The 23330-nt window shown below is 42.6% G+C and overlaps 1 protein-coding gene across 1 annotated transcript in view; it reads right to left on the bottom strand.

The window, feature by feature from the left end:
* Nucleotides 1–355: 355 nt before the first annotated feature.
* ARMH3 (armadillo like helical domain containing 3) overlaps nucleotides 356–23330 on the bottom strand; it is a 171059-nt gene continuing 148084 nt past the window's right edge. The window contains exons 25-26 of the mRNA XM_043475627.1: nucleotides 3364–3480; nucleotides 356–1213 (exon numbers count right to left, since the gene is read on the bottom strand). Coding sequence (XP_043331562.1) covers nucleotides 1121–1213; nucleotides 3364–3480 — 210 coding nt within the window. The 3' untranslated portion in view covers nucleotides 356–1120. The remainder of the gene's footprint in view (nucleotides 1214–3363; nucleotides 3481–23330) is intronic.

Raw genomic sequence — 23330 nt, 5'->3', positions numbered from 1 at the left:
TTCAAAGGCAGCTGTGGGGCAGGGAAAGCCTACAGCAGTAGTCCCATGGAGGCTGTCCAGAGGAGGAAACACAGGCCAACTTCCCAAAGGTCGGCCTTTCCATGATGCTCACCTGGCTTGTTCCAGAGCCTGGCCCTGGCAAGCTCTTTCCCTTGCAGGCACCAGACCACCACAGGAACAGATTCCTCCCCAGAGGAAATTCTCAGGCAGGCTGGATGTAAACAACAGCCGGGTGAGGGGGTGGAACACGTGGAGGGGAGCTCAGTAGAGGCAAGAGAGGCTCCCAGAGGAGGGGGTGGCTAAGGAGGTGGGGAAGCTGCTGGAAAGGGAACCAGCAAAGTAGGCACCTGAGGGCTTCAGAAAACCTGTCAATGTTTATTTCACACACATACCCTAAAGACAGTTTAAACCAGATTGAAAATGAAAAGCTAAGATTGTGACCCTGTGGTGCTGAAGAGTCAATGGGCTGGAAGGCAGGGGAACACTCACAGGTACTCCTGGTGCCAAGAATCAAATGCAGAAAGTGGTGGCCAGACAGCAGAGGAGTCAGCTCTGGATTCAGAAAATAGAAAGAAGGTACCCCATAACTACCCCACTCAAGGCCTGAGCTAAGGGTCCCAATGACTGGACAAAGTGCCGGTGGGGGCATGGGACACAGATTTCAGGGCCGGCTCAGCCCCGGGCTCAAAGCAGAACTGGCTCCACCTACATCTGAGAGTTAGTCTGTTTTCAGAAGCCTGGGTGAGCCACTGACCCCATGGATGTGGGCATCACCCTGAGGTTTGCCCAACAGCTCCTGACAATTAGTTAGTAGCCATAACTTGTAATCTCAGTTGGAAATATGAGGGCTTGTCCAGAAAGCCCACCCCCAGAAATCCCCACATTTCTGAAGGTGTCTCCCTGTGCCCACCCCATCCCTTCCCCAAATAAGATTATCCCTGGCTTGCCCATCCTGGCCCCTGCTGTCCAAGCTCCAGTGAAGTGTGGCCTCCACTGACAGAACTTGGTGTCTGTGTTTTTCTCCAACCTTGGGAACAGGCCCTCGCCCCTGGCCCGCCCTCCAGCCCAGAAGCCTCGTGGGTAAGGGCAGTCAGTGGCTGCTCAGGTATGCGTGGCAGCTTCAGGAGATAGTGGAGAATTCCTTGAGCAGGACTTCCTGGCTGAGTGTATGGAAGGCCAGGTTCCTCCGGACGTTGGTGCTAATGGATCGAACCTGGGAAAAGGTGAGGGGAGGTGGAAGGGCACAGGCAGAGAAAAAACAGGAGAAAGTCCATTACAAACAGCAGAGGGCAGTGCCTGAAGCACAAGGCCAAGATGCAGTGCTAGAAATTTCTCTCAGGAAATGAACTCTTAGCATCTATCATCCCTGCAGGTAAATGAGTGAACAGTTCTGTGATGGCAGGAAGAAAAGAGGTTGAGAGAAAGAATTCGAGTGGATGTGAGAAGAACATCTGAGCACCTGATGAGGCAGAGACAAGCAGAGACAGAGAAGGAGCGCCGACGTCAGGCCTCTGGCCTTGCCTTGGCCAGGCTGAGGGGGACTGGTCCAGTCAGTGGTCTAGTGGAGGAGGAGAAACTGAAGCCAGAGAACTCTTGCTCTGGAGCTCCCTCTCTGTGGGCGTTTTTTGCTCTTCTCAACCTCCTTCTGTATTTATCTACTTTTCTGGTTGGAAAGGACATTTGGAGATACAGCCCTTGTCTGGCACGGATGGCAGGAGTACGACCCAAAGAGGCCAACAGCCAGGAACAGGTCACATAGCCAGCAAGTCCCAGCTGTGGGAGCAGGACCTAGTTTCTCAGCTCCTGGGCCAGCACTCTCCATACCCCAAAGTGCCTGCCTGCTTTAGAGGAAAGTCTGGTTGTATTCTCACCATGTTCCCTCCACTGATGGCTTTCTACCCCGAGACTGAGAACCTTGCAGGAAGTCCTGTCTGTGTCAGCAGGGGAAAGCGGTCGGAGGGCCAAACTCCCTGCTCTGAGTGGGTTCTAAGATGGATTATTCATTGGAAATAGATGTGAACACTGATCTAGAGACAAAGCGGGGGAGGAAGGGGACAAAGAACGTGTATCTGTCTTAGGCCCCAAAGCCCAGGAAGCTTTTCTTCCATCTCTGCTGTGCTATGGGAAACATAATGAAGTCATCAGGCAGTAAGCAGAGGAAAGGCCAGCATGGCAAACAGCAGGCAGCCCAAGTTCATTAGCTCCAAACCTAACCAGACCCTCTGAGCTCCCCTATGCCAGCGGTACAGCTATGCAGAGACACAAGTAAGGTGCAGACTAGTGCCCCAAAGCCTCAAGACAGCTTTTGATGTTTCTCCTCCTCAGTCCTCTTCATCTCCTAGTAACTTTATCTCTTAAGACCTGACCCCTAGATCAACTTGAATATTTGCCGACCACCCCATAAAAGTACTATATTCTGCTATCTCCTTACACTAGTGGCTTCCCTGCTGCCTGCTATCTCAGCTCAGAGTATATATGCCTCACCCTGGGGAAGGCCCAAATCCCAGGAATGGCATGTCAGGGTCAGAGTTGGGCTGGGTTTAGCACAAGACAGATGATCTAAAGCTAGCACCTTCATCATGGACTAGGCATGGGTAAGTAAAAAGCTGGGCTGATGCAAATTCTGTCCTGGCAGTGGGAGGTCTGAGGATATGGGAAGTGGGTACAGAGGCCTGTGTGCCCCGGTCTCAGACCCCAGACCAGAGTATACAGGGAGACTGGGCTTTCCCTGAGGGCAATTTCTAAGTGCAGGGCAGGAAAGGGACTGCTAACAGGGTGGTCCAGTTCTGTGGAGATGTCAACTGGGAGGTGGAGGAGACAGAACAAGTGTTCACTGGCTTCAGATGGCCAAGGGAGGGGCTGCAGGAAGCTGAGTGACTGGAGAGTGGGAATGAGGGTAGGGAGTGAAGACTGGAGAACTAGATTGGAAGGGCACTTAGACCAGGACCCAGTTAGGAATTTAGGATAGTGGTTACATAAGGAGGAGAAGAATCAATTACTCTCATTAGTTGTTCTGAGGATAGGATAAGGAGTAATGAGCCAGAGCTGCCACTGGGAATGCACATCAAACTCCAGGCCTAGCTGAAGCTGCACCAGGCTATCTCCATGGCTGCAGAGGAGAGGTGGGCACTGCTGCCTCAGGCTTCTCACCCTTCCCAGCCTGGCACAAGTACCCTGGTTAGTGTCTTTGTCTCTTACCACCTGGTCCTTCCTGGACTGCTGTGGGACAGAAGTAGCAAACCCAATTCAATCAGGCCCCTCCAATCTTATTTCATCAGCCTGTACCCACCTGCACAGTAGAACCCAGTGGCAGGGAAGGGCCCTCCACAGACATAGGCAGAGACAGAGGCAAGGCTCACTCACCAGCTCTTTGAAGAAGGCGGCTTCCTTGTGCTGCTCCGAGTAGCGCTCATACTGGTCCAGGCCATCCTGCAGCTTCAGTGTGAGTGTGTCATAGTTGGCTCGCACTACCTCTAGCACCTGGGGAAGTCAAGAATCAGCGGGGGCTTAGGCCACACAAACCCTAGGTCACTTGGCCCCCACACCTCTCCTGCTGCTCTACTGGGCTGGATTCAGTCTGGGACAACACACCCAAGAGACTGTCACTATGTGTCACTACTTATTACTGAAAAAAGGCTGGCCATGGCAATTCCTCAGGTTTCTGGAACCACTTTTTAAAAAAAATTTGTATTGAAATATAGTTGATTTACAATGGTGTGTCAGTTTCAGGCGTACAGCAAAGTGAATCAGTTACACATACACATAAAATATACAGGGAATTTCCCAGTGCTCCAGTGTTTAGAACTCCATTCTTTCACTGTGAGGGGCATGGGTTCAATCCCTGATGGGGAATTAAGATCCTACAAGCCATGTGGCATGGCCAAAATATACATACATACATACATATATATATATATGTGTGTGTGTATTTTTTTTACATTCTCTTGCATTATAGGTATTATAAGATACTAAGTAGAGTTCCCTAGCTGTACAGTAGCTGGGACCACTTTCTAATTTCTTCCATCCCCTGCCTTTCCTGACTGGTCCAGCCTGGTTTTCAGGGCCGTTTACTGTGGGTATGGTAAAGGAGATGAGAAGAGGGGACAGAACAGTAAGTGTCTGAGCCCCTCAGTATCCCTGACACCACAGACGCATTCTCAGCTGTATCGTGCAGCTTTCTCTGGCCTGGCTGTCACAGTTGCTGAGTAAGACTTTGCCAATATCTTTCCTTTTCCCTTTCTGGGAACCACATTTCTTTAGTCCCGGGATGTTCCTCAGTACCATCTGCCACTTGTTTTCATCTCTCAATGCCAACTCAGTCTTCTTATCCATTGCCTGGATGGAACTTTTGAGCATCCCAGCCTTGGAGTGTAGGAGACATTTCTAGACTAAGCTAGAGTTTATCTCATCCTCTTCTGTTCTGAGGAGGGGTCCCTCCCTACTATGTCTCTGTGGTGGACTCAGACTTCCGCTAACTCCAGGAAACTTGGATCTCTGTGGTTCCAGAAGGAAAGGATTACCAAAGCCAGTTCTGATGTAAGTCTAGCTTATTAGACCATGAATCACAGGCAAGGACAGTTAGTTAGATCACAAATATTCAGAGGTGACCAAGCCCAGGCTCCTGCTACTCCCTGTAACAAAAACTATTTTGGATATATCATGTCCATTATTAGCAACATCAGATTAGTATTTAGAGAATGTAATACTACCTTGCCAGCTTGAAGATAATTATATTTGGGTTATACAATGATTAGTTACATCAGAAGATGTAGATCTTCTCCATTAACTTAAAAGAACTGAGCTAGGTAGAAAGGAGAGACCAGGAGAGTGACTAAATTTTCACTCTGACAATCTGGCCAAAAGCTGTTCTGCAATTTGGTCTGACCTGGGAGGGAAGTGTATGATGTCATGGAGAGCTCCCAGCTCAGCCAGGAGTCTTGCGAGGAATGAGTATGGTAAGGGAGGCTGAGCTCTAACAGAAGGCAGGGCTGAAGGGAGTAAGTTAGAGTCAAGACTGATCAGAGGGGTTGAGAATGCATTCCTGAGGGGTACAAAGGTGCCTCTGGGCTGTTCCCTTCACCAATTCAGTCTTATTTCAGGGCAGACTGCACCTGGTGGCAAATATATCTGCCTGCCAAGAATTCCTGAGGAGAGGGTAGGGATGGAGAACACAGGCTTGTGTTCCTGAGTTTGGGAAGGACAATCAGGTCAAAGCTCTGGTCCAGACTCAGGCTCTTTTCCTCCAGACATCCCAGTCTTCAAGGTCACTTTGCCAAACTATGTCCCACAGACTCTAGTAGAGACTGGTTTCTTCGCTTCTATCTGTCAGTTCTGTTGGCAGGAGGACCACAACGGAGCGATGCCAGTCACCCAAGAAGTCATCTGGCTCTCTCACGTATGACAGGTGTGCTCATGGCTGAAACTTCTACAGCCAAGGTCTTCTCTCGGAAGTAAAGGACTCCAGCCCACAAATAGGCAAAGTTCCAAAAAAAGGTAAGATGGAATCAGCCCCCAGGAATCAGATGGAATAAAATAATACCTGCTTTTCCAATCCCTGAACTCTGGGCAATTTCAGCAATAGCTATGACCCAGTAACCTGGACTCAGCCTTTACTAAGGGGAGCCAGGTACCAAAGGACAAATACCATGCTGAAGCCAACTTCTGAGAAGAAGAAAGAGCATGTCAAGAGATGCTATGTCCTGAGAGCCTCAGGCAAGGCCACCTTGATCATTCTCTCTTTTTGCCAGGGCAGAGTGGAAGGTATAAGATATCACTCAGCACAGGGATTTTTCCTTTCCCAAAAAAGCTGGCTTTTGCTGGAAGAGCTTAGTTCAGTTTCTTACACGGGAGTGAAAGCAGAAATGGCCCCTGAGCTATCAGCTCCTTGGAAGGAATCCAGAGGCCTGGCTGGACTTACAGCACGATCTCAGCTTTCCCCTTGTCCAGACACTGCCTAGGGTCACCTTCTCCTTCCCTGGCCCTTTCTTGTGTTCACCTAACCCCTGTTATTTCCTGTCCATATCACTTCTCTTAAACTTTCAAGAGAAGAAAACATTCTAAACTCAGGTCTGGGTCCCAGCCCTTTTGAACTCCAGAGCACTAGCAACTCACTCCTAGTCTGGGACTTTCCTTTCTCTAACTACGGACTTTAGGAACACGTCCCATTTGGGCCTCACCCTGAACACTGGCCTGAGATGTGGTGAAGGGGGTAGTTACACAGAGAAAAATTTCCCAGAGCCCTTGTGCCTAAAGGCCTTAGGCTTTATCATAATTTGCCATCTCAATTTCTGGCTTCCTGGCAACTTCAAAGGCCCTTCCTAGATGGACATTTCTCCCTAATCCATCAGGTATAGTATATACCCTAACAGAGCCACCTTTATTCACCAGTTGTTGGGCTTGTGGGCTTCCTAGAACCTTGTCCACATCAGTTCAATGTAGCTCTAAAGGCAGTAAGTCACCTATCAGCCACATGCTCTCTAAGGAGTCCTTATTCCCCCACCTGTGATGCTTAGTCCATGGGAACCTGGGTCCTGGCAAAAAGGTCTGATAGAAAACTGAATTGGGAGTTTCACTCTTACTGTGGAATCTCAGACAATTACCTAACCTCTTTGAGGTGGAACTTCAAGAGGGGTTCTCTCTGAAAGGTGGAAGTTGAACTCAGCTTCCAAACATTACAGGGGAATAAAAGTTCTGAGTTCCTGAAAATAACATACAACTGATGGAAACATTATCGTCCCAATGGCTATACAGCAACCTGGATAGTTCCTGGACTGTCTTCACAGCCCAGGAAGTGCCGACTCCTATTTCAAACTGTCCCAAAGATCTTATGTGCATAAATGACTCTTCACCACGAAGGAACATCTTCTGGATTTAAGTGGAAGGCACAAATGACCTCAGTTTCAAAGATCTCATTAGATATCTTGGAAACACTCTGCCTCAGGTGAGGGAATAATAAATTAGTGAGGGAGAGGACCTAAACTCCTTCCCTGAGGTCTCTGGAGGAGACATAGGCTTTGAGGTTAGGAAGACCTGAATTTTACTCCCAGATCAACCACAGGTAGCTCTGTAAACTTATACACACTACTTAATCTCTGAGCCTCAGTTTTCTTATTTGTAAAAGGATAACCCTATCTTCCTCATAGAGCTGATGTGAGGATGAAATGAGATAAGATTGTCCAATGCCTGGCACATTAATAACAAGCAATAAAAGGTTACTAATTTTATGATGAAAGCCTCCTCTGGTGACAACAGGCCATTTGGTAGCTCTGCTTATCCCCAGGTAGTTCTAACCATAAACCAGGAGCTGGGGCCTTACACATCTCCATTAGCTTGTGGCACATACTGGTGAAGAGTACTCTCTATACAATACAAAAGCAGGCTTCCCATAATGACCCCATGTCCTGAGTGTAACTGACAATGCATCAACCAGAAGTCAAAGAATGGCCAGTACCCACTGCCAACCTTAGTAATCTTAGTAATTCAGGCAGATACAGGTTATACTAAAGAAAAGCTGAGCAGAGGCCTGGCCTCGCATGATACAGGTTGGGAGGCTCTTGGCCACATCAGGGAGCAACAAGATCCCAGAGCAAAAATTTAGTTCAAAATTGTTGATGAGGTTTCAGGCACACACACACACATACAAACACCCTCTTCCTCTAGCACACATAATAGGGATTCCCAAAAGACTATTCAGTACCCTGTGCCCCACCTTTTTATTTTTTAGCAAGACCTTTGAAATGGGAAATAAGTCTTGCCTGAAGATAGCAGCAAAGGAGGATCACCAAGCTAGAAAAGTTCAATGGCTATCTAGTCTTGATGTTAGAGGGCTTTACCCTGTGCCTGAAAAACTGCCTGGTCTCTGCTGGGACAGTTTGAAATAGGAGTAGGTACTTCCTGGGCTCTGCAGACAGTCCAGAGATTCAGTCCAAATCTCTGCTGGACTGAATTCCTGGGAGAATGAGAATGAGGGGACAACTAAGTAATAGGATGTGACCTGACAGCAAATCTGTGTTCATTATCTTCTCAATTTGAAATGACATCTAAAGTATATAACCTATTTGGGGAAAGTACAGAAGTCTGACACTAGCCCACTCGAGCCAGGGCAACATGTATGGCCTTCCTTAGAGACCAGGCTGCCAAATGAGGATGAAACCACAAGATATCAGTAGAGAAACCTACTGAGAAGTCTTATAGAATAGGAAATAAACACGGAACCTATCAAGACTGCAGTGGGGTGTAACAGAAAGAGGCTACGGAATCAGCAAAGTCTGGGTTCAAATCTTGACACCTTAATTTACTAGTTAGTTATATAACCTTGACCTGTCTGAGCTTTAGTTTCTTTGTCTGTAAAATAGTTACCATTATAATATTTTCTTACAATACTATGAAGATAAGTGATAATATATAAATAAACATTAATAGCTAAGTGATAGGATCTGGCAAGGGTGCTAAATGAATGAAGGCTATTGAGATGGAAACAAGAAAACTGGAAAAAGAAAGTATCTGATACATTCAAATTAAGACAAATCAGGTGGTTAAATTGTGGCCAGGAGGGTCTGGAAATAGCACGAATACCTGAGGATTGTGACATGAAAGGCAACCATAACTCTTTCTACCAAAGTGTTGCCATTGAGAGAAAATCATAAAAATAACAGTTCTGGAAGAAACGTTTGAAATCACCCAAATACTGAGTACATGGCCCTCATGTCACAGATGAACAAACAGACATCTTGAAAGACTGTACACTGCCCCAAGACACAAAGCTGGAATTACACAGCAAAGTCTCCTGACTCCCCATCCAGTGCTCCTCCTGCACTAGCAGGCTAGTCTAACCTGGGGTACGTTGTTGAGTTTACAGGCTAAGTGATCTTTCAGAGAATAAAAATTCAAGGATCTCAAACTCACTGCTAAGAAGTGGGAAGCATGACATGTGCAGAGCTGGGAATGTAACCTGGTGAAGGCCTGTTTGATGTTTGAGCCTTAATGACTACCATGTCCTCAGGGCTCCACATCTTGTCAGTTTGCACCCACAGCAGCTGAAGACCCTGCTCAGCGGTTGAAGACCCTGTTGATAATGTAAACCACCAACAAAACTTTACAGACTACCCCAAATTCATTATTAGCAAAGTCTGGCTTTGGTTGCTACTCTAATTACTCAATGCTCATTTAGAAGTTTAAAATTCAAAGGTCTTCAATGTTTTTTATCATTATCATTTTATTTATTGTTTGCCGCACTGCACGACTTGTGGGATCTTAGTTCCCCAACCAGGGACTGAACCCAGGCTCTTGGCAGTGAGAGTACAAACTCCTAACCCCTAGACTGCCAGGGAATTACTGATCTTTAGAGTTTAATTGGGCTTTTTTGGCTGCAGCCACCAGACAGTTTCCAGGCTTGGGGTGGGGTGTTAAAAGGATACAGTGAATCCCTCTACAATGAATGATCATACTTTAAGACCAATTTTCCATTCTTCCAAAAAGACTTGTAACCACTCTGTTTTCATTTTCATGCAGTCCTGCTTTAACTCTGCTGAACCCCTAATCATAGAAAAATTAATCTCTGGGTAGTTTGAAAGAGATAAAGTAGGTGAAAGAAGGAAAGAAAATAAAGGCTTTTTAGAGGATTTTCATAATAATCTCCATCCATCTCTCCACTGGACTCTGGCCATTTGCTCTACTTCAAATGTTTATTCACTGGTTGGAGAATATGACTTTTCAGTCCCATTTCTTCTGTAAAGCAGGAAAGGACTATTACTGATTTCCTCACTGAAACTGCATCATAGCTGGATTCTTAGCACCCTGAAGGAAGGGACCCAGTGCAACATTACAGATTTTCCACAATCCCCAACACAGTCTTGAGGAACAGTAAACATTCAACATGCTTGTGGACTAATTTAGTAACACTCAGGTCTCTCATCAAGGTCACATCATAGGGGAATTCCCTGGTGGTCTAGTGGTTAGGATTCAGCTTTCATTGCCATGGCCTGGGTTCAATCCCTGGTCAGGGAACTGAGATCCCATTAGCCACAAAGCCTGGCAAAAAGAAAAAAGAGAAAGTCACATGATAAGATTAGAATTAGACAGTACACGCTGCCAGTGCACTGTTCACAGTGCTCTGACATGCTTCTAAAGCCCAAGTCCTATCTTTAAGGAGCTAAGAAGCAACGAGGAATCAAGATAAAACCACCCTTGAAGGGCACACTTACACATACGGCACAGAAACAGTTGAGCCAACACAACTATAAGTGGTTTGGAGTCAGCTGACTAACTGATCAATGAATGGGCAGTCTGATTGAAATAGTAAACCTTTTAAGGCAGGGAAAATTAAGAAATCCAAAGTCTCTTCTCTTTTGCCTACAACATAATCTTACTCAGCTAATTCAGACTGCAAAATTCTCACCAGTATGGCAGGGCCCCTGGGACAGCAGCTCAGGAGGGCCATTAGTTGACAGGTCTGTGACTCTGGCCCTGGCAGCTTAGGCTCCATTCAGGGTATATTATTTGAAGGGTAGATTGTTCAGGCACTACCCAGATGCTGAAAAAATAAATCCTGCACAAAAGATGAGCAAAAGGTTGAAAGGGTGGGAAAGGATTTCACTTTACTCTCCACACAATCCATAGTTTCAATTTTTTTGGAAATCAGGTTTGATCCATTCTGAGATGTCCCTTTGAGGTGCGTTCAATTTAGCAACAACTTTTAGCTGCACAATCCAGCTAAACTGTGCAGTGTACTCATTAGATAACTGTCCAAAATAATTTAAGCAGACACACAAAGTGATCTTTGAATAGCCAGGTTCAAAGTTTTGCTGAGCTATATTTAGCACTTATTTGCATAAGCAACTAACAGGTTATGCATCTCAGAAGACAAGGAGAAGAAACAATTAGATCCATGAACTCCAAGGCTAACTAGTACCCAGAGAAAACTGTTAGCTTCCTTCAGATGCCATCTACTTAACCTCTTACTCAGGACAATGCTTGGTTCATGTTGAGATGGACATAGCCTAAAAGAGTCATGGTTTCCAAGCAGACAGTTAGCTATCAGACAAAATATCAGCCATTCAAGAGCTCTCATGTTTCAATTCTTGCTGTTCTGAGAGACTTGAGGATAGAACCTTTGTAAATTATCAATGTTAAAGGCTGGACCTGGGCCCAAGAATAGAAGGAAAATATGGGGAAAGGGAAGAGAGATCTTTTTGTGTATTATCTTTAAAAATATATGAAAATGCTCACTATAACATCTTGTTTCCAAAATCCATTCAAGACCCTTCTCTCATAATGGAAAAAAAAGAGGAAGGAAGCAAGGAAGAAAATGAAGTAAAATGGACAATGCATATAAATAGTTAATTCAAGTGGTGGCTCTCTGAAAAGTAAATGAAATTTAAAAAATTTAGCTGGGTAGGTTAACTCAGGGTATACGCTAATATTTTGAAGTAGTTCAGGACTTCCACTTTCATTTATAATGGAATAATGGTGGCTTCCCTGGTAGCTCAGACGGTCAAGTGTCTGCCTGCAATGTGGGAGACCCGGGTTCAATCCCTGGGTTGGGAAGATCCCCTGGAGAAGGAAACGGCAACCCACTCCAGTACTCTTGCCTGGAAAATTCCATGGACTGAGGAGCCTGGTACGCTACAGTCCATGGGGTCACAAAGAGTTGGACACGACTGAGCGACTTCACAACTTCACAAAGGAAATAATTCTTTTCATACACTGTATAAAATGCAGTGCAGGACAGGAATCCTGAGAGAAAGAAAATATAAGGTGAGCACGAGGAGAAGGCAACGGCAACCCACTCCAGTATTCTTGCCCGGAGAATCCCATGGACAGAGGAGCCTGGTGGGCTACAGTCCATGAGGCTTGAAGAGTCAAGACACAACTTAGTGACTAAACCACCACCTAGACGGGTTAGCTGAGAACTAGAGTCACCTGGAAGTTAAGTGGGAGGTTGGACGGGGTTGCAGAGTTCTGTCTGGGGGAGACAGTAGCCTTGGACTGACTGGGGCAGGGAGCTGCCAGAGACACTGCTCAAGAAGTTGTTCCCAACAGGAGAAAGAGCAAGTTCTGATGTAGGCTTAGAAAAACAGGCAACTTGACCAAAGGCAGCAGATCAAGCCAGCCCAACTGGTTCATGAATGTAGTTTAATGAAATGAATCAGGATGGGAACAGAAATAGATTAAGGGACCACATAGTGACTGGAAGAGTGGAGAGGGCTCAGCAGGGTCTGGCTGACCTCACCCGAAGCCTAGGTAAGGAGTCTGGGGCCAGGCAGAGAAGGGCCGTAAAGGCAACTGGGAAGTAGTTTGGGGAGGTTTTGGAAGGCAATCTGACTTCTTTTCGGAGGGTGTTTTGAGCTGGTTGGGTTAGCAGCCAAGAGAAATGGGATTGAAAATGGAATTGGGGCCTCCATACCCTTGGTGTTGGCCCAGCAAATATTTCTTAGTTGCCACTGGCCTGAAGAAGCTATGTTGTAAACGCTTTCATTCCTTTGTGTACTTTATACCTTTTTCCCACCCCACCCCCCATTTCTTAATAAATGCTTTTGAAAAATGTGAGGAAAAAAAAAAAAGGTGAGCACGAAAATCTTGCTGAGCTAAGGAGACACATTAAAGTTTGGAAAGGCAGAGGGGCTGGCATTTGTAAGGCAGGTTACCAGAAAGGAAGGAGTTCAGCAAAGAAAAGGGTTTTAGAAATTTATGTACAGTTCCCACTGAATCTGTTGCTGAACAATAAGAATCACACTTTTAGTGTAAAATTCAACCAGTTTCCACAGAAAAATGACTGAGGATCTGTAAGCTGAACAATTCCCAGAGCTCACACAGGATTGGGAGGTGTATGAATTTTGACCAACCAGAATGAAAAGTACCTGTTGAATGTGTAGGGCATTCAAAAGAGGCACCAGAACACTAACACCTTAACAGTAGAACTAAACTTGGGGGCTTCCCTGGTGGCTCAGATGATAGAGTCTGCCTGCAATGTAGGACACGCAGGGTTCGATCCCTGGGTCAGGAAGATCCCCTGGAGAAGAGAATGGCAACACACTCCAGTACTCTTGCCTGGGAAATCCCATGGACAGAGGAGTCCATGGGGTTGCACAGAGTCAGACACGACTGAGCGATTAACACACATACACACACACAGAATTAAAAGTCATTCTAAATCTATCTTAATAAAGATAAGGAGTTTCATACATGGTAGTCAAAAGGTACAAACTTCCAATTACAAGACAAATAAGTACCGGGGGGTGTAACATACTACATGATGACTACAGTTAACACTGCTCCTTAGTATATTTGGGCTTCCCATGTGGCACTAGTGGTAAAGAGCCTGCCTGCCAATGAAGGAGACTTTAGAGACACAGGTTTGATCCTGGGGTGGGAAGATCCCCTGGAGCAGGGCATGGCAACCCACTCCAGTATTCTTGCCAGGAGAATCCCATCGACAGGGGAGCCTGGTGGGCTACCATCCATAGGGTCACAAAGAGTCTGACACAACTGAAATGACTTAGTACAGCACACATGGTTTATTTAGAAGTTACTGAGACAGCAGATCCTGAGTTGTCATCACAAGGACCACCCCACCCTCCTGCTGCCTTTGCATCTATAGGATGTGACTGATGTTAACTAGATTTACTGTGGTAAACTTAAATAGTGGTATATGTCAGTTATAGCTCAATAATACTGGAAAAGAAAGATCACTACATTCCAATTCATTTTTTTCTTTTGAAAAAAAGAAGTTTCAAAAGGATTGTTGTTCTGTTGCTAAGTTGTATTAAATGCTGTGACTCCACGGACTGCAGCACACCAGGCTCCTCCTGTCCTCCACTATCTCCCAGAGCTTGCTCTAATTCATGTCCATTGAGATGGTGATGCTATCTAACCAGCTCATCCTCTGTCATCCCCTTCTCCTTTTGCGTTTAATCTTTCCCAGCATCAGGGTCTTTTCCAATGAGTTGGCTCTCTGCATCAGGTGGCCAAAGTTTTGAGCTTCAGCTTCAGCAACAGTTCTTGCCATGAATAATCAGGGTTGATTTCCTTTAGGATTGACTGGTGTAATCTCCCTTCAGTTCAAGGGGCTCTCAAGAGTCTTCTCCAGGACCAAAATTCAAAAGCATAAATTCTTCGGCATTCAGCTTTCTTTATGGTTTATGGTCCAACTCTCACATCTGTACATGACTCCTGGTAAAACCATAGTTTTGACTATAGGAACCTTTGACAGCAAAGTGATATCTCTGCTTTTTAATATGCTGTCCAAGGTTTGTCATAGCTTTCCTTCCAAGGAGCAAGTCTTTTAATTTCATGGCTGTAGTCACTGTCTGCTATGACTTTGGAGCACAAGAAAATAAAGTCTGTCACTGCTTCCACTTTTTCCCCTTTTATTTTCCATGAAGTGATGGGATCAGATAATCTTAGGTTGCTTAATGTTGAGTTTTAAGCCAGCCTTTTCACTCTCCTCTTTCCTCATCAAGAGGTTCTTTAGTTCCTCTTCACTTTCTGCCATTAGAGTGGTGTCATCTGCATATCTGAGGCTGTTGATATTTCTCCCAGCAATCTTGATTCCAGCTTGTGATTCATCCAGACCAGCGTTTTGCATGATGTACTCGACACAGACGTTAAATAAACGGGGTGACAATATACAGCCTTGTCAGACTCCTTTCTCAATTTTGAACCAGTCAGTTGTTCCATGTGAGGTTCTAACTGTTGCTTCTTGACCTGTGAACAGATTTCTCAGGAGGCAGGTAAGGTGGTCTGATATTCCCATCTCTTCATGAATTTTTCACAGTTTGTTGTGATCCACACAGTCAAAGGCTTCCGTGTAGTCAGTGAAGCAGAAATAGATGTTTTTCTGGAACTCCATTGTGTTCTCCATGATTCAACAAATGTTGGCAATTTGATGCTGGTTCCTCTGCTGCTTCAAAACCCAGCTTGTAACATCTGGAAGTTCTTGGTTCACATACTGTTGAAGTCTATCTTGAAGGATTTTGAGCATAACATTGCTAGCATGTGAAATGAGCACAACTGTATGGTAGTGTACACATCCTTTGGCATTGCCTTTCTTTGGGACTGGAATGAAAACTGACCTTTTCCAGTTCTATGGCCATGGCTGAGTTTTTCAAATTTGCTAACATAACTGAGTACAGCACTTTAACAGCATCATCTTTTAGAATTTTAAAATAGTTCAGCTGGAATTCTGTCACCTCTGCTGGCTTTGCTCGTAGTAATGCTTCCTAAGGCCCACTTGATTTGTCTGGCTCTTGGTGAGTGATTATATGGGTCATTAAAACCTTTTTGTATAGTTCTTATACAAAGAACTTCTTAATCTCTTCTGCTTCTGTTAGGTCCTTACCATTTCCTTTATTGTGCCCATCCTTGCATGAAATGTTCCCTTGATATCTCCAATTTTCTTTTTCTTTTCTTTTTTTTAATTTATTTGGCTGTACCAGGTCTTAGTTGCAGCATGCAGGATCTACTTCCCTGACCAGGGATCATACCAGGGTCCCCTGCATTGGGAGCTCAGAGTCCTAGCCCTGGACCACCAGGGAAGTCCCTCTCCAAGTTTCTTAAAGAGATCTCTAGTCTTACCCATTCTATTGTTTTCCTCTATTTCTTTGCACTGTTCATTTAATAAGGCCTTTGTATCTCTCCTTGTTATTCTTGGAACTCTGGATTTAGTTGGGTTTATCTTTCCCATTCTCCCCTGCCTTTTGCTTCTCTTCTTTCCTCAGCTATTTGTAAAGCCTCCTCAAACAACCACTTTGCCTTCCTGCATTTCTTTTTCTTTGGGATGGTTATGGTCACTGCCTTCCTGTACAATGTTACAAAAAGGAGATTGCTGCTCCACAAATAATTTCTTTACCTTCCTCAATGAAGTCTGACACTATTTAATAAAGACAACAAAATCCAGCATTCAACTATATAACATTCACAATGCCCGATATCCAGTAAAAAATTATCAGACATGTCAAGAAGCAAGAAAATGTAACTCATAACCCAGAGAAACATCAGTGAATAGAAACAGACCCAGAAATTAAAGAGATGATGAAATTAGCAAGGACATTTAAAGAGCTATTATAAATATGTTCAAGTGCTTAAAGACAACCATGAACATTATAAGGAACAAAACGGAAGGTATAAGCACATCACAATAAAATTGCTGAAAACCAATGTTAAAGAAAGAATTTTAAGAGCAGCTCAATGGGGAAAAAACACACATACAAAGGAGCAAAGATAAAAATTCACACTTGTCAGAAACTATACAAGCCAGAAAACAATGGAATGATATCTGTGCCAAAAGAAAAAAAAAGTTAGCCTAAAATTCTATATCCAGCAAAAACATCTTTCTGAAATGAGAGTGAAATAAAGACCTTTTCAAACAAACTATCTGAGAGAATGTGTTGTTAACAGTCCTACAATCAGAAGAAATGTTAATAAAAGCTCTCTGGTAGAAGGAAAATTACATTATCTGGATCTTTCAACAGGAATAAAACATACTGGAAATGGTAAATACATGGATAAAATGTAAAATACTTCCACATAAATTTGAAAACTAGGAAAAAAGATAATTGACTCATCAATCAAAAAATGATAACAATGGAATGTGAAAATTATAAGAAACCTAGAAGAAAAATGTTTGACAATAGTAATACAAAGACCAGGAGTGGGGCAAATGGAAACACACTATTGTAAGGTTATTACACATTATATGAAGTCATATAACAAATTTTGAAGGTATACTGTGGTAAGTTAAAAATGCATGTTTGAAAACCTACAGCAATGACTAAAATAATAAAACTAAGGGGTAGAGATAAGAAGTCAATATTGGACATAAAATAGAATCATAAAAAATACTCAGTTAATCCAAACAAAAGCAGAAAAAGGAAAAGATAAACAGAAGAAAAAGAAGGGGAAAAAAGGCAAGATGGCAGATATTAACTCAACAATATTAATAAATAAATTAAATGTAACATTTCAATTAAAAGACAGAGGTTGTCAGACTGGGTAGAAAATCAATGTCCAATCACAGGTTTTGTCTAAAAGAAATCCACCTAAAATATAAAGACACAGATAGGCTGAAATTATAAAGATGGGAAAAATATGTTGTATCAACACTAATTTTAAAAAAATTGAATTGCTATATTAACAATCTGATAAGGAGACTTCTAACAAGGGATATTATCTGGAACAAAGAGTGAAATTTCATAAAAGCAAAAATAAACAAGTAGAACCTAATTAAACTTAAAAGCTTTTGCACAGCAATGGAAACCATAAACAAAATGAAAAGACAACCTATGGAAGAGGAGAATACATATTTGCAAACTATGAGACTATTAAGGGATTAATTTCCAAAATATACAAACAGCTCATACAGCTCAACATCAAAAAACAAACAACCCAATCAAAATATGGGCAAAAGCTCTAAATAGACATTTCTCCAAGGAAGATATACGGAGGCACATGAAAAGATGTTCAACATCGCTAATTATCAGAGAAACGCAAATCAGAACTACAGTGAGGGGACTTCCCTGGTGATCCAGTGGCTAGGACTCCATGCTTCTAAAGAAGGGAACCCAGGTTCGATCACCATCAGGAAACTAGATCTCGTACATCACAACTAAAGATCCTGCATACAGCAATGAAGATCGAAGATTCCACGCGGAGCAACTAAGATCCGGCACTAGAGCTAAAAAATAAACAACATCAAGACTACAATGAGGTATCACCTCATACTGGTCAGAATGGCTGAATGGCCAAATGGCCATCTGTAAATAATCTATAAATAATGACTGCTGGAGAAGGTGTGGAGAAAAAGGGACCCTCATACACAGTTGGTGGGGATGTAAACTGGTATAGACATTATGGAAAGCAGTATGGTGGTACTTCAGAAAACTGAAAAGAGAATTGTCATGTGATCCCACAATCCCACAATAAATGTCCACTGACAGAGGAGTGGATAAAGAAGATATGGTAGATAGATATAATGGAATACTATCCAGTTATTAAAAAGAATGAAATAATGCCATTTGCAGCTACATGGGTGAACCTAGAGACTGTCATACCAAGCAAAATAAATGAGAAAGAGAAAGACAGGAGAGTGGTGTGGAGCATGCAGGTTTTGGTCTACAGCCTGCGCACCACCTTTGCACCCAATGAGCCCTGCCTACCAGGGCTCTGGGGGCTATAGGCGGGCACCTACCGGGCACTGAACACGTGCCCCACTCTGCTGTTTGTGCACAAATTCACAGACAAACATGAATAGGTAACAACAGAAAACGGTGTTGGAACAGTGGCAATCACCAATTTTGTACAGGAAGACTTGGGAGATGTTGTTTGCTGTAGTCTGTCAGAAGTTAGGACAAAATTGAACAAACAAGGAATTTGGTGCACTGTAAATTATTATAAAGAACGCTGAGTGCCAAAGAATTGATGCTTTTGAACTGTGGTATTGGAGAAGACTCTTGAGAGTCCCTTGGACTGCGAGGAGATCCAACCAGTCCATCCTAAAGGAGATCAGTCCTGGGTGTTCATTGGAAGGACTGATGCTGAAGCTGAAACTCCAATACTTTGGCCACCTGATGCGAAGAGTTGACTCATTGGAAAAGACCCCGAAGCTGGGAGGGATTGGGGGCAGGAAGAGAAGGGGACAACAGAGGATGAGATGGCTGGATGGCATCACTGACTCGATGGACCTGAGTTTGGGTAAACTCCGGGAGTTGGTGATGGACAGGGAGGCCTGGCGTGCTGTGATTCATGAGGTCGCAAAGAGTCGGACATGACTGAGCGACAGAACTGAACTGAACTGAACTGAAATTATGTTTGAAAGTGAAAGCCACTCAGTCGTGTCCGACTCTTTGTGACCCCATGGACTATACAGTCCATGGAATTCTCCAGGCCAGAATACTGGAGTGGGTAGCCTTTCCCTTCTCCAACCCAGAGATTGAACCCAGGTCTCGCGCACTGCAGGTGAATTCTTTACCAGATAAGCCACAAGGGAAGCCCAAGAATACTGGAGTGGGTAGCCTATCCTTTCTTCAGCAGATCTTCCCAATGCAGGAATTGAACCACGGTCTCTGGCATTGCAAGCAGATTCTTTACCAACTGAACTATCAGGGAAGCCCTAAATTATGTTTGGTGCACTGTAAAGTATAGCTGCTAGTGAACTCTACTGTGTGTATCAGAAGTAACTGAAATTAATGAAACTCTAACAGAAATCCAGGACTTGTCAACAAATCTTGTTTCAAAGATGGTTGGCTCATCAAGATGACACTCAGTAACCCTTCACAACTAGATGAACTAATGAGTGAAGCAGCAAGAGAAATCCATAAAATCTCTTGAGGCACAAAAATGGAACCCCTAAATAAACTAGCTTGAAACAACTTAGAAAAAAAGAGACAAATACCATATGATACACTTATCTATGGAATCTAAAATATGACACAAATGAACTTATCTATGACAGAAATGGAATAAAAAACATAGAGAACAGACTTGTGATTGTGTGTGTGGGGGGACAGGTTGGATTGGGAGTTTGAGATTAGCAGATGAGGTTAGCAGATGTTTATATAGATCCATCTTGTTTATACAGAATGGATAAACAACAAGATCCTATTGTATACAATATTCAATATCCTATAATAAACCGTAATGGAAAAGAATAAAAATACCATTTAGATAACGTAAAAAATGATTGAGAAAAACAGGTACAAAACAGTATGCTAAAAACTACAAAATACTGATGAGAAAATTTTAAAGATCTAAATAAATGGAGAGGTATATCATGGTCGTGGATTTGAAAACAATATTATTAAAGTATCAATTCTCCCCCAAGTTGATCTATAGAGTTAATGCAATTCCAATCAAAATCTTAGCAGGTTTTTATTTGTAGAAATGACAAGCTGATTTTACACTTTGAATAGAAATGCAAAAGACATAGAATACTCAAATAATTTTTAAAAAGAGCAAAATCAGAGGACTTACATTACTTGATTTCATGATTTATGACAGAACTATAATAATCAAGACAGTGTAGGGCATAAATTTTGACATATATGAGACCAATGGAACAGAACTAATACTTTAGAAATAGACCCACATATACATGATCAATTGAATTTTTACAAATGTACCAAAGATTTCAACAGGGGAAAGAAATAGTCTTTTCAACAGATGACAATGGAACAACAGGATACTGCAGGGTGGGAACTGGATGAACGTTTACCATTACCAAATGCCTTACAAAAAATTAACTTGAACTTCCCTGGTCGTTAAGTGGTTGAGAATCTGCCCGCCAGTGCAGGGGGACATGAGTTCGATCCTTGGTCTAGAAACATTCCACATGCCTCCGGACAACTAAGCCTAAGCCTGGTGTGCCACAACTATCTAAACCCTCACTTCAGAGCCTGTACTCTACAACAAGAAAAGCTAGCACAATGAAAAGCCCATGCACCACAACTAGAGACTAGTCCCTACCCGCCACAACTAGAGAAAGCCTGTACGCAGCAATGAAGATCCAGGGCAGCCAAAAGTAAATAAATAAATTTTAAAAAAAGAAACAATAATTCCATTTAAAAAAATCAACTTGACACAGAGCATGGAACTAAATGTAAAAGCCAGAACCATAACACTTCCAGAAGAAAGTACAGGTGAAAATTTCCACAACTAGGAGGAAGCAAAGATTTACTGAATAAAACACAAGGGCAAAAACTGTTTTAAAAATTTCATAACTTCATCTTTATGGTATTAATTTAAAATTGGTTTCCATTAAAACGTCTGGACTTTGAAAAACACTATTAATAACTTGCAAAGACAAGTCACTGAAAATAGGAGAAAATATTCATAATATATATGAAAAGGACCTGCATCTAGAATATACAGAAACTCATGAATAATCAAATTTAAAAAACAGGCAAATGATCAGAGGGTCATCACTTGTCATCATGCAAATTAACAGTAATTTTAAACACTGTAACATATGCAGTATTACTAGAGCACTTTATATGCACTAGAATGGCTAAAATTAAAAAGACAATTCCAAGTGTGACAAAGATATGGAGTAGCTACAACTTATTCATTGCTGGTTGGAATTAAAAATGGTATAACCACTTTTGAAAACAATTTGACAGTTTCTTTCTTTTGAAAAACATCTTTATTGAGATATAATTTACATACCATAAAATTCAATCATTTTAAGTGTATAATTCAATGTTTTTAGTATATTCACATAGTTGACAATTATCACCATGATCTAAGTTTAGAACATTTTCACCAACCCCAAAAGAAACTTCATAACAATTAATAGTCGTTCCCCAACTTACTCCCAACCCAGCTGTAGGTAACCACTAACCTATTTTCTGTTTCTATAGATTTGCTTATTCTGGTCATTTAAAATAAATGGAATCACACAATATATGGTCTCTGTGACTGGCTTCCTTCATTCAGCATATGTTTTCAGGAATCACCCATGTTGTATCAGATATCAGTACTTCATTCCTTTTTATGGCTGTACAATATTCCATTGTATGGATGCATCACGTTTTGTTTACGTATTTAGTTGCTGATGGACATTTTGGTTGTTTCTAGTTTTACTACTTGTGGCTCAGTAGTAAAGAATCCACATGCCACACAAAGATAGAAATATAGATCAATGGAACAAAACAGAAAGCCCACAGATAAATCCACACACCTATGGACACCTTATCTTCAACAAAGGAGGCAAGAATATACAATGGAGAAAAGACGTCTTTAACAAGTGGTGCTGAGAAAACTGGTCAACCACTTGTGGAAGAATGAAACTAGAACACTTTCTAACACCATACACAAAAATAAACTCAAAATGGATTAAAGATCTAAATGTAAGACCAGAACCTATAAAACTCCTAGGAGAACATAGGCAAAACACTCTCCGACATAAATCACAGCAGGACCCTCTATGACCCACCTCCCAGAATACTGGAAATAAAAGCAAAAATAAACAAATGGGACCTAATTAAACTTAAAAGCTTTTGCACAACAAAGGAAACTATAAGCAAGGTGAAAAGACAGCCTTCAGAATGGGAGAAAATAATAACAAACAAAGCAACTGACAAAGAATTAATCTCAAAAATATACAAGCAACTCCTGCAGCTCAATTCCAGAAAAATAAATGTCCCAATCAAAAAATGGGCCAAAGAGCTAAACAGACATTTCTCCAAAGAAGACATACAGATGGCTAACAAACACATGAAAAGATGCTCAACATCACTCATTATTAGAGAAATGCAAATCAAAACCACAATGAGGTACCATTTCATGCCAGTCAGAATGGCTGCTATCCAAAAGTCTACAAGCAATAAATGCTGGAGAGGGTGTGGAGAAAAGGGAACCCTCTTACACTGTTGGTGGGAATGCAAACTAGTACAGCCACTATGGAGAACAGTGTGGAGATTCCTTAAAAAACTGGAAATAGAACTGCCATATGACCCGGCAATCCCACTGCTGGGCATACACACCGAGGAAACCAGAACTGAAAGAGACACATGTACCCCAATGCTCATCGCAGCACTGTTTATAATAGCCAGGACATGGAAGCAACCTAGATGCCCATCAGCAGATGAACGGATAAGAAAGCTGTGGTACATATACACAATGGAATATTATTCAGCCATTAAAAAGAATACATTTGAATCAGTTCTAATGAGATGGATGAAACTGGAGCCCATTATACAGAGTGACGTAAGCCAGAAAGAAAAATACCAATACAGTATACTAATGCATATATATGGAATTTAGAAGATGGTAACGATAACCCTACATGCAAAACAGAAAAAGAGACATAGATGTATAGAACAGACTTTTGGACTCTGTGGGAGAAGGCGAGGGGGGGATGATCTGAGAGAATAGCATTGAAACATGTATATTATCAATTGTGAAACAGATCACCAGTCCAGGTTTGATGCATGAGAAGTGCTCAGGGCTGGTGCACTAGGATGGCCCAGAGGGATGGGATGGGGAGGGAGGTGGGAGGGGGGTTCAGGATGGGGAACACATGTAAATCCATGGCTGATTCATATCAATGTATGGCAAAAACCACTACAATATTGTAAAGTAATTAGCCTCCAACTAATAAAAAAAAAAAGGAACCTGCCTGTCAAAGCAGGAGATGTGCGTTCAATCCAGTATTCTTTCTGGGGAAATCCCATGGACAGTATTCTTGCCAGGGACATCCCATAGACAGCGGAGTCTGGCGAGCTACAGTCCATGGGGTTGCAAAAGAGTTGGACATGACTTAGCAACTAAACAACAGATACCAGTTTTGAGTTATCATAAATAGTAGTAGTATGAATATTTGTATACAAGTCTTTGGG

The sequence above is a fragment of the Cervus canadensis genome, chromosome 8 (assembly GCF_019320065.1).
Source record: "Cervus canadensis isolate Bull #8, Minnesota chromosome 8, ASM1932006v1, whole genome shotgun sequence".
Lineage (NCBI taxonomy): Eukaryota > Metazoa > Chordata > Mammalia > Artiodactyla > Cervidae > Cervus > Cervus canadensis.
Note: the sequence above shows the minus strand (reverse complement) of the source record. Positions and strands in the feature narration are given on the sequence as shown.